The sequence below is a fragment of the Ipomoea nil genome, unplaced genomic scaffold (assembly GCF_001879475.1).
Source record: "Ipomoea nil cultivar Tokyo-kokei standard unplaced genomic scaffold, Asagao_1.1 scaffold3087, whole genome shotgun sequence".
Classification (NCBI taxonomy): domain Eukaryota; kingdom Viridiplantae; phylum Streptophyta; class Magnoliopsida; order Solanales; family Convolvulaceae; genus Ipomoea; species Ipomoea nil.
The window spans coordinates 1831656-1848075 of NW_017619515.1; the positions used below are offsets into that span (position 1 = coordinate 1831656).

The following is a 16420-nucleotide window of genomic DNA, read 5'->3' on the forward strand; positions in this document are numbered from 1 at the left end:
CCATTGGGGTGTACCTGTTCAGGACACGAGAGTACAACCCGAGAGTGCATCTCTCGTGCTGTGGTGCAACACGAGAGTGCACCTCTCGTGTTCACCGTTGCACGAGAGTTGTGCTCTCGGTGCACCACAACCTCTCATGCTCTCTGTAGCACGAGAGTGGTGCTCTCGATTTCGGCCGAACCAAGTGACTATATCGGTGGTCTTGGTGCACCACAACCTCTCGTGCTCTCTGTAGCACGAGAGTCGTGCTCTCGGTTTCGGCCGAACCAAGTGACTATATCGGTTGGAAAATGATACCGAAGTTTGGCATAACTTAACCCGCAAGGCCAGCCAATTTCCGGAGGACATTCGTGCCCGCAGGTGCCGGCGCACACGAGCTCTCGGTTTCGGCCGAACCAAGTGACTATATCGGTGGTCTCGGTGCACCACAACCTCTCGTGCTCTCTGTAGCACGAGAGTGGTGCTCTCGGTTTCGGCCTGACTATATCGGTTGAAAAATGATACCGAAGTTTGGCATAACTTAGCCCGCAAGGCCAGCCAATTTTCGGACGACATTCGTACCCACAGGTGCCGGTGCACACGAGCTCTCGGTTTCGGCCGAACCAAATAACTATATCGGTGGTCTCGGTGCACCACAACCTCTCTTGCTCTCTGTCGGTTGGAAAATGATACCGAAGTTTGGCATAACTTAGCCCGCAAGGCCAGCCAATTTCCGGACGATATTCGTGGCCGCAGGTGTCGGCCCACCCCTGGCCTTGTGATTGCAAAATATCAGAAAACTACAATGAATGAAACCAAAAAATAACAAAACAAAAGATAAAAACAGTAAAAAGAAGTATTATACATTGCAAGTTGACAATGATTTACATATACATTAGTTAATACAAATACACCCAAAAAAATTAAATAACCAACTGGTTTACTGTCACAGGCATAGGTTTTTTGTTATGTGTAAGTTGAAACCTATTGGCAAAACAGGTAAAATGGTATAACTGGTTGAATAATTTATCTACTTTTTTTTTTTTTTGAGTACTATATCATCTACTGTATTTAAATGCATACCTCTTGTGTCATGGAAGACACACTCATTACACTTTATCATTTCACTTCCTCTTCTATCTCGGATTTCATATGTATGCACTCAACAATCTTTAATCGCTTAGATTGTTTCCGAAGGACAGAGATTGTTTCCAAAGACTTATTCTGAAGGATAGAGATTGTATATGAATTGTAAACAATCACTATAATCCCTGTTATATAGAGTGTTTGTGATGTATTGGAATTGATATAAACTGAGCTCTTTATATAACTTGTAAGAAAGAGTTGTATAGATATGGTCATTAATGCTAATTGTTCGGATACCAAAGAGACTCGACGGCTAATTACGGCAAATGTTTCGGATACCTATGTTTCTTTATCGAAATATGAAAGGTCGTAATTAATTAATATCGTATGCAGATCATGTTCAATTATCTTCTAACCAGCCAAATACTCTAAAATGCGTATCAACCTTTCGTATCTCATCTTTAAATACACAACTGCTTTATATATTCTTTAACACTAAAAACGACGGCGTTTTGTTTGGGCCGGATTTTTGGTTCTATTGTGAATTCCTAGGCTTGTGGCTTTTTTATATAGTAAGATTTTCCTAATTTTGGGATATTATTATATAGTTATTAAAATTTTAACTTATGAAATTTATTTATATTTATAATTTGTATTTTTAAATTTAATTTGTAACTTCGTGATTTTTTTTTACCTTTCTATAATTATAGTGAGATTTATAATATAGATTGATTTGTGATTCATATCAAATTTTGAATCTATTTCTATTCGAGTAATTTACTACTTATATTTAAAATATGTGTTATTTTGTGAACATTATAATGAGTTATGTATATGTAATATATTTTGTGATTTAGTTATGAAAAATATTTTAAAAGATAATTTAATTTTTCTATGAATTATCTAGTCAATGTAATTTAGAAGTCCTATTTGTCCTATTGTGCGTCATTATATTCAAATTAATTTATAGAATTTTGAAATTAATCTAACAAAAAGAAAAAGTATTTATAAATATGATATCAATATAGAAGATATGTGATTTATTATGTGTTTTTCATTTGAACTATTTTATTCAATTAATTGTGTTTCATATTTTATTATGAATATATATCTATCTTTTATCACGTTTAAAGTATTTTGATTTATTGCTCCCAATAATTAAGATTTTATGCTATGCTCTCGTTTGTGAGTTTTGTATTACAAATTTTTATTAAAAATAACTTCATTATTTATTATAATTATAATGTGATTTTCTATAAACGTTTAGAATATTTCGATTTATTGCTCCCAATAATTAAGTTTTATTCGTTTCTATAAACTATAATTCTTTATTTATGAAAGCACTGATGCAGTTATTGATTATTTTGGATTTAAGAATGCATCTAGAAATGATTTCATGTGTATGCATAATTGTTAAAAACTTGAGAATCTTATTTCAAGTTATTTAATATTGGTATTTTTCTATTATTTAATTTAAAATTTAATTATAAAAACATATATTAATTTACTATACAACCCATTTTGTTACTACGCCCCAGACCTATAAAATGATAGGGCCGGGCCTGATCATGTTATACTAAGCAGCTTAATTAATTCTAACCTCAAAATTTTCATTTCCAATCTCGCGTTTATATTCTAGAAAACCCTCTGCAGAAGCAATGAGGGCACGACAACATTGCTGCAACTCAATTGACTTCAAGAAAACAGTATCTTCCAAGACATAAGGGATTTCTTCCAAACAATAACAAGATCTTAACACTAAGCGCTTAAGACAAAGACATGGGAACGATCCTTCACTGACCAACCGGCCAGCGCCTGAGTGTTTTATTTTCAAGAAGCAAGAATTTTAATGGACTGAATCTTCCTTCATCTACATCCCAAATTTCCTCATGAAAAGTATTTTCCAACTTGAGAACCTCAAGTTGAGGCAACATGCCAATTACCATTAAATCCCTCTCAGAAAGGTTAGTACCATTCAATCTCAACTTCTTTAGTTGTGAAGGAAACATAGATGGTTTTGGAAGGGTTACAATGCAACCAACCCAAACTGAAATTGATAGCTTCTCAAGTCGTTCCAAATATTCAAGAGTATCCAAAACAATGGGATTGCTTCCAAATACAAAAAATTTCAATTTTTTAATGTTTGGAAACCTGCAATACATTTCTTTTGTTCTGCAATGAGTTGGACACACCCAAGATAATGTCTGCATAATATCTTTATCCATGCTTGGCGGATCAATTTCATAAGATTTGTCAAGTTCAAGATGCTGTAAGTGCGGTGACTCCCAAATTGTACAAGGCAAACAGAGAGTAGATGCTCCAAGTTGGGATTCTTTACCAGAAATAACTAGTGTCTGCAAGTTTCGATTAGTTGAAACTACATAATCAAGACCCTCAAACCATTCTGACACATATAGGTATCTCAAAAAAAACTAATTCCCGTAAGCGTGTTGGTTCTTTGTGAAGAAATGAAGATGGAACGAAAGCTAAAACTCTTAGCAACTTGAAAGATATTTCAGCATCTTTGTGGAAGAAGAAAATGGACCCAGGGCGGTTTGTTCTCAACAACACATAATAGTCAAAACTATGTGTGTATAAACTTAACCAGCGGCATGAATTTGCAAACATGCTAAGCGACCCTCGTGGAAGTTGCTGAGTATTTAAAGCACAAAAAATGTTACGTTCTCTTTTTGAGCTTCTCTCACACAAAAGCTATGCAAGGCACTATGCATCCTACAAGTCTTAATTTTTCCATTACAACTCCAAGTGTCAATTAAAATAAGACTTCTATCAATAAACTCTTGCAAATACTCATAAGCTTGATTTTCTTACTCCTTGCCCTCAAATTGCTTAATAAATCCCTCAGCTATTCATAACCTAATAAGTAGTTTCACTTTGATTGCACGTTTTGGAAAGACTCCAAAATATAGAAAATAAACTTTCAAATGTTGCTTTAACTAATGATAAGTGAAGGTGAGAGGTTTGTTATCTAGAACACCAAACAATTCAATTTCCTTTTCAACCTTCTTCCATTCTTGTTGTATGTTGTCACACATTGACAGACATTTTGCAACAACAAGAATCGAGTGCGGCAATCCTTCACATTTCTCCACAACTTGGCTCCTAATTTTTTAAAATTTAGGTGTCATGTGTCGCTCCAAAAAAGGGTTATTACAAAATAAATCCCAACTTTCTTCTTGATTTAGCAAAGCCATGTTATGGATATATCTATCGATGTAATCATAACTATCCCTCCTGTAATGCGTAGTGGTTATCACTATGCGATGTCCCTTATTATCTCGAGGGAGACATTTTCCTATATCATCCCAAGCTTGATTGTTACATAAGTTGTCCAAAACAATTAGATATCTCTTACCTCTCAAGAAGTTGTAGACCTGCTGGGCTGCTGCATCATCGTCATTATGAATGTTTGCCTCCATTGTTAGTGTCCAAAGAAGGTCGTATAGCGTTTGGGTCTTGTTGTATTCCCCAGATATAGTAACCCAACCTCGTATATCAAAATGGGATGTAACGTTTGGATGATTATAGAGATGCTTAGCTAAAGTAGTTGTTTTTCCTATACCAATCATGTTAGACTAAAATATCACATGCATAATTACAATATGTGATAATAGGATCGACTAACCTCCAGCCATAGTTCTTGATACGGTTGAGCGATCCGGACTGCTGCAGAGATAACGAGTATTTTGTCTCTCACTTTACTCAGCTCTCTCTAGATGGTGTATGAGGTATGTAGTGTGAGCAGTGAGAGGACTAGTGACCTTATAAACCACTGGCCATCATTGTGGTTGATTGTCTTTAGGTTTCCTAAACCCTAACTAGACTCCTAATCATAATGGTAGTCTAGCTATTAGGTTATTAGTGTTGCACCACATATAAAATACTGAATATTATCATAACTTATGGTAATGTTATAATAATAGTAATGGATAAACGTTACATTCTCCCACTTGGTGCAAGCACTACCACTCAATAACAGAAAAACACCAACCATAATGATATGTTCTCATTAGCGCGAGTAGTATCCATTATGATCAAATGCAAACTGCCATTGAGCACTTAATTAGGAAACAAAACCCAACGAAATAAACCCTATGTTTATTCCAAGTCCCTGAAGTACATTTTCTCATCAATATAAAGCAAATGAAGGTGTACACACTTAATTGAGAAAATGTCTGAATGCCAAAGAATTTTATTAAAACTGAATGTATATATACAAATTACAAATTGGGCTAAAGTCCCATTTTATGAATCAGATCCTTGAACTTAAATGGTGGCATGCCTTTAGTCAAGAGATCTGCTAACATCAACTCAGTATGAATGTGTTCAATACATACAACTTTATTTTTGACAGATTCCCTAATTGCTAAGAACTTAATGTCGATGTGCTTAGTTCGACTTCCACTTTTGTCGTTTTTAGGTAGGAAGACTGCAGCTGAGTTGTCACAGTAGACTTTCAATGGCTTAGATATAGAATCCATAACTCTAAGCCCAGAGATAAAATTCTTTAGCCAAACACCCTGTGAAGTAGCCTTGAAACAGGAAACGAACTCAGCTTCCATGGTAGAAGTAGCTATTAAGGACTGTTTAACACTTCTCCATGAGATAGCCCCACCGGCCATAATGAAGACGCACCCAGAAGTTGATTTTTGAGAATCAACACAGCCAGCGAAGTCCGCGTCTGAATAACCGACAAGATCTAAATTGTCCGTCTTCCTAAACCCAAGCTTGTAACCTTTGGTTCCTTTGAGATACCTTAGAACCTTCTTTACAGCTCTCCAATGGTCTAACCCCGGATTGTGTTAGTAACGCCCTAGCATTTTAATCGCAAAAGAAATATCCGGCCTCGTACAGACTTGAATATATCCAAGACATCCAACTGCTGCAGCATAAGGGATGTTCTCCATGGATTCCTTCTCCAAATCATTTTTCAGACATTGGTCCAAACTGAATTTATCCCCCTTAGATATGGGAGCAGCGTTTGGTGAACAATTTTGCATATGAAATCTCTCTAAAACCTTGTTTATATAGGTTTCTTGAGATAAACCCAGTATACCACGGGACCTATCTCTCTGAATTTTAATGCCAATAACATAAGAGGCATCACCTATATCCTTCATATCAAAGTTCTTAGAAAGAAATTGTTTCACATCACGAAGCATCCCCTTATCATTGGTGGCAAGTAAGATGTCATCCACATATAAAACAAGAAAGCAAATTTTACTCCCACTCACCTTTTGGTATATACAGTTATCTGAGGGATTTTCAACAAAACCAAATGAAGAAATTACCCCATCGAACTTGATATACCATTGACGGGAGGCGTGTTTTAAACCGTATATGGATTTCTTAAGCTTACATACTAAATGCTCACCACCCCTAGAAGAGAAACCTTCAGGTTGTTTCATATAAACCTCATCTTCTAGATCACCATTTAGGAAAGCGGTTTTCACATCCATTTGTTGCAACTCAAGATTTAAATGTGCAACTAATGCCAGAATGACCCGGAGTGAATCTTTCTTTGATACAGGAGAAAATGTCTCCTTGTAATCGATTCCTTCTTTTTGAGTAAATCCCTTGGCAACAAGCCGGGCCTTGTATCTCTCAATGTTGCCTAATGAGTTTCTTTTAGTCTTAAAAACCCATTTACAGCCAATGGCCTTGGCCCCATTAGGCAACTCAACAAGATCCCAAACTCCATTGTTCTTCATGGAATTCATTTCATGCTTCATGGCTTCTAACCATAAGTCAGACTGTGCACAATTTGTGGCTTGAGAGAATGTTTCAGGATCATTTTCAACCCCTATGTCAGATTCTTGTAGATACGAAACATAATAACTAGGAACTGCTGATCGCCTTACCCGAGTAGACCGTCTTAAAGTTCGACCCTCATCACCTTGTACAGGCTGTGGGGAAACTACCTCTTCAGGAACTGGTGGCAGTTCTTGAATCGGTTCAGTCTGCATCGGCTCAGAATCTTGTTGTATATCCTGAGTTGGTTCAACCATTGGTTCGAAATCTAGTTCAGGCGGTTGCTGTAAGTCCTGAACTGGTTCTTCCAAAGGTTGATCCTCAACAGTTTGTGGAATCTCAACGGTAGGTGGTATATCTGCAGGCAGAACTAAAGGAGCACTGCGAATAAGTACAACCCCACCAGATGACGTAGAAGGTCGAGAGTCAATATGATCGAAGGAAGGAACTAAGTCCTTAAACCGATCACTCCCACTAATCGAGTCATCTTCAAGAAATTTAGCATTCCTTAATTCCACTATCCTAGTAGTAAGAGATGGACAATAGAACCTATAACCCTTAGGGACAGCCTTGGTTGGAACATGGTTTAATATATACGTTGTCGTCTTAAGTGCTTCATCCCACAACGACTTCGGAAGCTTAGAGTTGCTAAGCATACTCCGCACCATATCTAGAAGGGTCCGGTTTCTTCTTTCAGCTACACCATTTTGGTCCAGAGAACCAGGCATGGTGTATTGGGCAACAATCCCATGCTCTTGAAGAAACTTAGCAAAGGGACCAGGTGCTTGTCCATTCTCAGTATATCTACCATAATATTCACCACCCCTATCAGACCTAACTATGTGTATTTTCCTGTTACATTGGTTTTCGACTTCAGCTTTAAATGATTTAAAGGCATCCAATACTTCATGTTTATGATGAAGTAAATACACATAGGAAAATCTTGAGAAGTCATCAATAAAAGTGATGAAATATTTCTGACCAGGTATTGTCATATCAGGACAACATATGTCAGTATGAATAATTTCCAACAACGTTGAACTTCTATTGGCACCTTTCTTTGACTTGTTTGTCTGCTTACCCTTAATGCAGTCAATGCAAGTCTCAAAGTCAGTATAGTCTAGAGTAGAAAGTACTCCATCCTTTACCAACCTTTTAATACGCTCAAGGGAGATATGACCTAATCTCCGATGCCACAACATTGAGGAATTGTCGTTAATACTACACCGTTTGGTGCCGTTTTGAACATGTAAAGAATTGTAAACTGAATCATTCTTTAATTTAAGACGGAAAAGACCATCAGACATTGTACCAGTACCAACACAAGTAGAATAACGAAATAACTTGAAATCATTGGTATTAAATTCAAAAGAATATCCGAAGGGTACAAGTCTAGATACTGAAACTAAGTTACTAGAAAAACTAGGAACATAAAAAGTATTTTCTAACGTCAATACAAAGCCATTGTCCAAAACTAAATTGCAAACTCCGACAGCTTCTACTGGTGACGCAATCTTGTTTCCAGAGAAGATGCTACACTCAGTTCCCGACGGCTGTCTTAGTTTTGTCATATCCTGCAAAGAGTTTGCAATGTGGATTGTTGAACCAGAGTCAACCCACCTGGAATTAGTATTAACTTCTGACATGTTAGATTCGAAACAAACAAAAGAAGATGAAATGTTACCTTTTTGGGACATCCATTTCTGAAACTTGATACAATCTTCTTCATGCGTCCCTTCTTTTTGCAAAAGAAACACTTTTGTATCTTCTTAATGTCTGCTTTAGGGGTTAGTTTCCCCTTCGTAGCCATGGTAAGTCCCTTAGGCTTTCCAGACATTCTTTTAGGCCTTGTTGTGGCCATTAAAGCACTTTCCCCAAGCTCAATTAAAAGCCGTGTTTCCTCTTGAGTACACATGGTAATCAATTTATTGATAGACCATTCATCCTTATGTGTATTATAGGAAATTTTAAATGCATTATAGTCCTAAGATAGGGTATTTAGCGCAAAGTGCACCACAAAGGCATCTGGAAGAATAATCTTCAACTTCTTCAATTGAGCCGCAATGTCCCTGAACTGTATGATGTGTTTCCGCGTTCCCTTGACAGTGGAAAGACGCATATTGATAAACTGCATTATCAGGGTACTTGCCAGAGATTTGTTCGCGTCAACAAATTGATCATTGATGGCCTTGAGTAATGGTTTAATGTCCTCAATATCATCGACGGGACCACGAATCTCTTTGGCAATTTTGGACTTAATGAGGAATACGCCCAAGCGATTGGCTGTTGCCCATCGCTCGTATAGAGTTTTTTGTTCCTCAGTGCTTTCCGCAGTAAGCTCAGCAGGCTTCTCATTGCGAAGAGCATAATCAAACCCTAATATTCCTAAATTCAATAAAACAGCGTCTTTCCACTCTTTGTGATTATCATAATTAAGGATAGGAATATCAATTGTTATTGATTGAGTAATTGGAAGAGTGACTGTAAAAAGAAAATTGAAAGCTTGGTTAGAATTTTTCGAGGCACAAAATTAGAGCTGAGAGAGATACTGAAGTACATAATATTACCAATGTAAAATTATGCAAAAGATAAATTCGGATGCCATAAAAATTGCCTGTGGGCTAAATTTTTACGCATAATGAATTTACCAAAACTGAATGGTGGAAACGGAATGGGTGCAATTTTAATTTTTCCACCCTTAATGACAAAACTACCAAAACTATATGCCGATACATAATCCCTGTGGGCAAATTATGATCATAGTATGGTATTTCATCCTAATTAACCCTACAAATATAACAAAATTGCCTGTGGGCTAAATTTTGCCATATCACGCAGAGTGAATTACAATATTCTTGCATTAACTTTATGTAAGTAAAACTTAATATGTAATTTTGGAAAAAATTAAAGATGCTGTGGCTACTCTTTAATTAACCAAAGAACATAATCACATTAGCAAGAAAACCTAATAAACAAACAGATTAAACCAAAATATGATAGACAATCCTTAGGTATACTCCCAGGAAAGTTGGTCGAGATGAAGCTCGGTTAAAAACCAACTCCTTAGACAGATTAGCGTCGCAAGGGGACTAGTAGCAACAAGGCTTTTAAGCCAGGGCCATAGAACTAGTATTCCTCCCCAAGAAACTTCCCTAATTCATGTGTTCTCATTTTTGAAGTAAAATCGTTTGAGAAATCTAAAGAGTAGTTTCACATATGGATAAGGCTTTGAATAGGGTAAACTACGAAGAATTGTTTATGTACTTTATGTGCTTTAGAAACTTTATAAAACACGAGTGGAGTAATAACTAAAGATTGAGTAATAATATGCATAATCTAACCTGAAAGTCACTAATTCACCTAATAGGCACTAAATCATGCATAGTATAGAATTCAGACCTAAAGGCTCTAAATTTTTCTTAATGAACATGCTTTTCTACAGGCATAATTATAACAGTCAAATAATTATTGCAATAAAGAGATAAATAGCATGCTCAAATTATGCATATTACTCACAAAATACTCCACAAATAAATAGCAACACTTAATACAATTTAAAGTGAAAAACATTATTAAATTAAAATTCAACTGAAAAATTAAAAACTGAATAATTATTCAAAGTTGAATAATAATTTAATAATAGACTTAATAAAAAAAATTCAATTGGATAATTTAATTAGAAGAAGTCTAAATATGATGAAGATGTTAATCTGAATGAATTGATGTAGTCCAAATATCAATTCAGATTTGACCCAAAACCAAAACAGCCCAGTAATAATAATAATAATAATAATAATAATAATAATAATAATAATAATAATAATAATAATAATAATAATAATAATAATAATATTATTATTATTATTATTATTAATTTTTTTTTATATATATGAGCCCAAGTCTGGCCCAATTGGGCCAGACCTGGCCCATTTAGCTTAGACATCTTCATTCATCATCTTCTTCGTCTAGCCTAGAGCAGCGCAGACAGGAAACCACCGATGGACGGCCATGGAGGACAAACGGCAGTTTGGTCGCCGGCAGGAGAGGAAAGACGGCAGAAGTATCGTAACTGAGAAAAAACCCCAGCTCCACCACCGCCACCCAGCCTCGTCGCAACGCTAGCGCCGCTGCCATCCGCCCGCCGACGCTGCATCGTGACCCGGCTGAAGCCTTCGCGCCACCGTCGTCCTGCCTACTGCACCGGAATGCCATTGTTGAAGGTAGCTGAAGGGAGAACGACTTTGATCTAAATCAGTCGTCTCCTCCAACAACAACGGCCGCCGGCGACCGGAATTCCAAGAAAAACCGGCGAAGCAGAGGAAAAATATCCAATTTGATTTTTTTTCACATATGTAATTCCCAGACCATATAATTGCCAGACCATATAATTGCATACTAAAAAAACATTCACATATGTAAACTCAAACAACAAAGTATATAACATATGCAAATATTTAGCAATTAAACAAACTAGGCAGAGATTATTTATGGCGACTGATACCAACTATTAGACTAAAATATCACATGCATAATCACAATATGTGATAATAGGATCGACTAACCTCCAGCCATAGTTCTTGATACGGTTGAGCGATCCGGACTGCTGCAGAGATAACGAGTATTTTGTCTCTCACTTTACTCAGCTCTCTCTAGATGGTGTATGAGGTATGTAGTGTGAGCAGTGAGAGGACTAGTGACCTTATATAACCACTGGCCATCATTGTGGTTGATTGTCTTTAGATCTCCTAAACCCTAACTAGACTCCTAAACATAATGGCAGTCTAGCTATTAGGTTATTAGTGTTGCACCACATATAAAATACTGAATATTATCATAACTTATCCTAATGTTATAATAATAGTAACGGATAAACGTTACAAGTCATGCCAAGAATTGTGATCACTTTGGGTCCATATGCGTTCCGGACGAGTTTATCCTCTATCTGCATAAGATCACGATGACGCCCGACCATCAGAGAATGCATAACATTGCTGGGCTCAGAAGCCAAAGAATGTTTTATCCAGGGAATCAATTGTCGTTGACTTTCATCATCATCAGCGCTAGCTTCGTTGCTTATTTTCAGCAAATCTGCTGCGTTTTCTGCTGCTTCTCCCAAAGTTTGATTGAGTTGCTGAGAAGCTTTTTGTTGATCCTCTCCCTTCTTGGCCAGAAGAAAGTTGCTTAGTTGTATTTTGATGTGATCTTCGGCTTCCAGTGCAAAGTATCTGATCTTGACTTCCAAATCTCTGATTGCAGCAGCTCCGGATTTCTTCTGCAGAAAAGCTTGCAAAGATGAAAGGTTTTCAAACAAAGAATTGATTGATATGGATGCTTCATCATCAAGAGAAACCCTTGGATTATTGGGTTGTAGAAACTCCAACTTCATTGTTGCAATGAGAGAAGTCAAAGCAACAGAAGCCATATCTCTCTCTCTCTCAAGTTTTCTGGATGAATGAGTGGATGTGCCAATCAATGAACTGAGCGAATGTGGCAACAACCCTCCAAACATTGCATAATAATATGATGATGATGATGGTCTGCTAGCTAGTTTATTACAAAATTCTTTTAATATTCATTGTTAATTTGATTCTGTGAATACACTACAGGAAATTATGCAATTTCCGACCACCTGAAAGTGATCTTAAATCAAGTCGAAAGCCTTGTTCCGACCACTTTTGGTATCCGGAAAAACCTTTGTTGTTATTTCCGACCACTTTTTGGTATCAATTTGATTTAAGATCACTTTCATGTGGTCAAAAATTCTATAATTTCCAGTAGTGATATGACCAAATCTTTTAAATTAACAAATATTTGGTATATCGTTGGCCACTTGCTCAAAGTGTCAATATGGTTCAGACTAGCTCGTTAGTATCTACGATTATTTGGTGCGCCGCTACTTACTTGCTCAAAGTGGTGATTATAGTTTAGACTACCTTGCAATTGTTGGTGCAATGTTTGCAATAGCCTAGTCCAGTTGTGCTGGTGACCGGTAAAGATCATAATTATATTTCTACACCCGCTGGTCACTTGCTCAAAGTGGCAATGGCGATAGAGATCGTCCCTTTTGTGTCAACTGTTACTTTGTGCATTGCTGGCTACTGGTTCATAGTGGTGTTGATGGTATAGACCATTACTCTTCTTGACTTGGTATTTTTGCCTCATATCTTTGGCTTTGGCCCATGTGCCTTTTGCTTTATTTTAAGCATATGTGTCATGGTGTTTACTTTAGGCATGTGTGTCATTGTTTGTGCTTTGGGCGTGTGTGCCACTCAATTCTTCTACTTATGTCATTTTGTCATACCTCGAGAACTGTCATTATACTCTTGAAAATTTTGAAAAAATTGAGGCATTTTTGGTTTATTTCACCTGGAGGTGTGGTTGGTCTTGTGTTGCTGACTATTTTATGATTGCAGCTTGGGCATGATCCTTTTCTTGGTATTCTATGTTATATATGTTTACCTTAAGCTTATGGGTTTATGCTTATTTTGGCTAAGTGTTGATAGTGTCGTGCTTACTTAGACACTCGTTGGTTTTAAATGGGCTTCTCTTGAGCTCGTAGTCTACTCCCCTTAACTTTGTACATACTTGTTTTTGGATTAATAAGCACTATACGTTCATAAACTCAAAGCGCAATGTTCATAACAAATTAGACACACCAATGTTAACATTCGCTATTTTACATGTTCATAACATGCCTTACCCATGTTCAAAAATACAAAACTTAATGTTCAAAAACTAAAACTTATATGTTCATAAATTCAAAGCTTAATATTTATAAATTATTATGTTCAGAAACTTAAAGCTAATGTTTAGAAATACGTTGAGTGCGGTGAAATGCTGTTGTTTTATACTAAAGTCCACGGTATAACAACTGATTTCTCTGTGTACATTTGCTAGAATCAATGGTTATGTTGTGCAACTGTGTGCACCATGCATGGTGCACACGGTTGCAAAAACGACTTCGTTTTGACTAAAAATGCGGGTCCCACTTATAAAAAAAAAAATTCAGTTTCGATCCCCCTCAACAGTATTATGTTGTTATTTCATTATGGATTTTTAGTTCATTCATTCTGGATCTTTAGTTCATTCATTCTGGATATTTAGACATTTAGTTCATTTATTCTGGATATTTAGACGGAAATTGAAACTGTTTTTTTTTTTCATTCATGCTGGATATTTAGTTCATTGATTCTGGATTTTTAGTTCATTCATTCTGGATATATAGTTCAAATTATGCACACATAATGTTGTTGTCGAGAATCGAAATCGAAACCGAAACCAAACGCTATTCACTGGAGCATTATCATATAAACTTAAGCACACTAAACGAATTTCACCTTTGCTTCTTAAGGGGCACTGCAGATTCTGAAATGCTATCACTACTGTTGAGCCAACTTGGAAAGATAACCCTCCGATCCTATTAATGGATGAATTACTGTTTTCTTTTGCTAATACCTCGTTCTTCGCTCTCTTTTTGCAGAGGGTCGTGAACCGATTCTTCACAGCATTATCAGTTCTCACGAACAGACAAGCTTGGATTTAAAGCGCCATTAAACACACTAACTTGACAGGGGACAAGAGGGGAAGCTTGGATTTAAAGCGCCATTAAAAACACTAACTTCACAGCATTATCAGTTCTCACGACCGCCTGATGGATATGGAGATGGAGGAACGCCCGAGTTTTCAATGGCGAGGAGATACAACTGCAAGATAAGATTGCCTGGCTAAAGACGCAATTCAGGGACATTGAGAAAGCCTTTGAGATGAGTTCGAATCCAGGAGTTTCGAAGGAGGTAGAAGCAAGGAGATGCAACCCATGGTCTGTGCCACCTGGAGGATGGATAAAGGTCAACACTGATGGGAGCAGTAACAAGAGAAGTAGAGCAGCTACATGCAGAGGAGTCATCAGGAATGACAAAGCTGAGTTCATGGTGGCTTTCTCAAAGAATCTTGGAACGTGTGACCCTCTAGAAGCGAAGCTATGGGGTGTTTATCTCGGCATCAACCAAGCATGGAGATTGGGATTCAGGCGTGTCATCCTTGAGACAGATAATGCCAAAGCAATCGAGCTAATAAATAAAGATGAAGATTATGTTGGTGCAGGAAGGAATATGGTCGATCTTTGCAAAGCAGCCAAATCCTGGCACTGGGAAATTATATTAGGGCATATTTAATTCCAAGGGAACAAAATAGAGTAGCCGATCTTATTGCCAGTCTGGCTTTCGGCGATGCAAGAGAGGAATGCTTTTATGATTATGCTACGGAAAACATGCAAAGATACCTCCGTCAAGATGAACTTGGTATTCTGGGTAGTAATAATACTGTAAGCGTCAGATATTGACGTGGGTTTCAACCCTCCTTTTCTTTCAAAAAAAAAAATATCTCATTTCACTTTCATCATTCATTGCATTGTGTTTTTCATATATATATATATATATATATATATATATATATATATATATATATATATATATATATATATATATATATATATATATATATATATATAGGTATGTATTCAAATGAGGACTGGGGTATTATAGAGGATTGTGAGGACGATTTCGGTGTGTTGGATCATCTTAATGGGTGGTGTAGATTAAGTGAGTTTTTAAAAATTAATTGGGTATTTTGGGGGGGGGGTGCGGTTTTTTTTATTTAATTGTAAGGGTAGTTAAGTAATTGGATTTTCTTTTATTTTAATCTTCCCTTTTTATTCGGAACGTGGTGTCCTAATCGTCTTCGCACTCTCTCTCAAGAAGCATCCGTGGTCCCCTTCCCCCATTCGAACAGCGGTCCCCTCTCAACTCCTGAGTTGCAGTTGTTTGTCACCGTGATGGCCGGCGTTGGCGGTCATGGACGGGCGAAGCGGACGGCGGCGAGTGGTGGCGGTCGGCGTTCGAAGCGTACGGTGCGGTCTCCGGCGGCGACTAGACCTGGTGAGTTTATTAAGCTCTAGGGTTTTTTTTTCCCCTTCTTCTCCGTCCGGTGTTTTTTTGTTGCATTTGTGTGTGGTTTTGCGGTGTGTGGGGGTGGGTCTCCGGCCGTGAGTAGACGCGGTGCATCCATTAAACCCTAGGGTTTTTTTTCCCCTTCTCGGCTGGCGTTTTTTTTTTTTTTTTTTTTTTTTTTTTCTTGTTGCAATTGTGCGTGGGTTTGCATTTTGTGGGGGTGGGTCGACTTGCATTAGGCTTGAACCTGGTTGAATTTTGGTGTGGCTGAATGTGTACTATGCTTGAATGTGTACTGTGGAACTTCTCTGTTAGTTGTTATGTGCATCTTGCGGGGTTTTTGTGTTTCGTATACAATTTTAACAATATCCAGATCAAATCTCTTTGTTTTGCACCCAACCAATCTTTATAATATTACAAATTTTCATTCTTAAATCTCTATGCTTAATTTTAACAGATTATACAGGGATGAATTACTAAGAATTTAGATGTGTATTGTAATTACGGCTGGCTCGTATTCTAAATTGATGAATGGATATGCAACATGGTGTGTGCAGTGGTGTGTGTTTCTGTGTTCCCTTGTGCATTTTGGTGGAGCTTTTATTGGGTAGTTTTTTGATTATGTCCTTTAAACT

General features: G+C 37.1%; 1 protein-coding gene across 1 annotated transcript; it reads right to left on the minus strand.

Moving 5' to 3' along the window:
• Positions 1–1098: 1098 nt before the first annotated feature.
• Positions 1099–12270, minus strand: LOC109166122. The gene is made up of 5 exons (XM_019315008.1): positions 11723–12270; positions 4442–4655; positions 2867–3469; positions 2666–2796; positions 1099–1203 (listed from the first exon to the last, which is right to left on the minus strand). Exons 1-5 carry the CDS (start codon positions 12257–12259, stop codon positions 1099–1101), a joined length of 1590 nt encoding a protein of 529 aa, XP_019170553.1. The 5' UTR covers positions 12260–12270.
• Between the last annotated feature and the right edge of the window lie 4150 nt (positions 12271–16420).

Excerpts from the sequence above, each read along its gene's own strand:
- LOC109166122 (XM_019315008.1), bottom strand. The coding sequence starts at position 12,259 with ATGGCTTCTGTTGCTTTGACTTCTCTCATTGCAACAATGAAGTTGGAG. Across the intron at positions 3,470-4,441 it reads GGTCTACAACTTCTTGAGAG|AATGGTTTGAGGGTCTTGAT; the intron begins GTAAGAGATATC and ends TATATGTGTCAG. Across the intron at positions 2,797-2,866 it reads ACTCAGGCGCTGGCCGGTTG|AAATCCCTTATGTCTTGGAA; the intron begins GTCAGTGAAGGA and ends ATTGTTTGGAAG.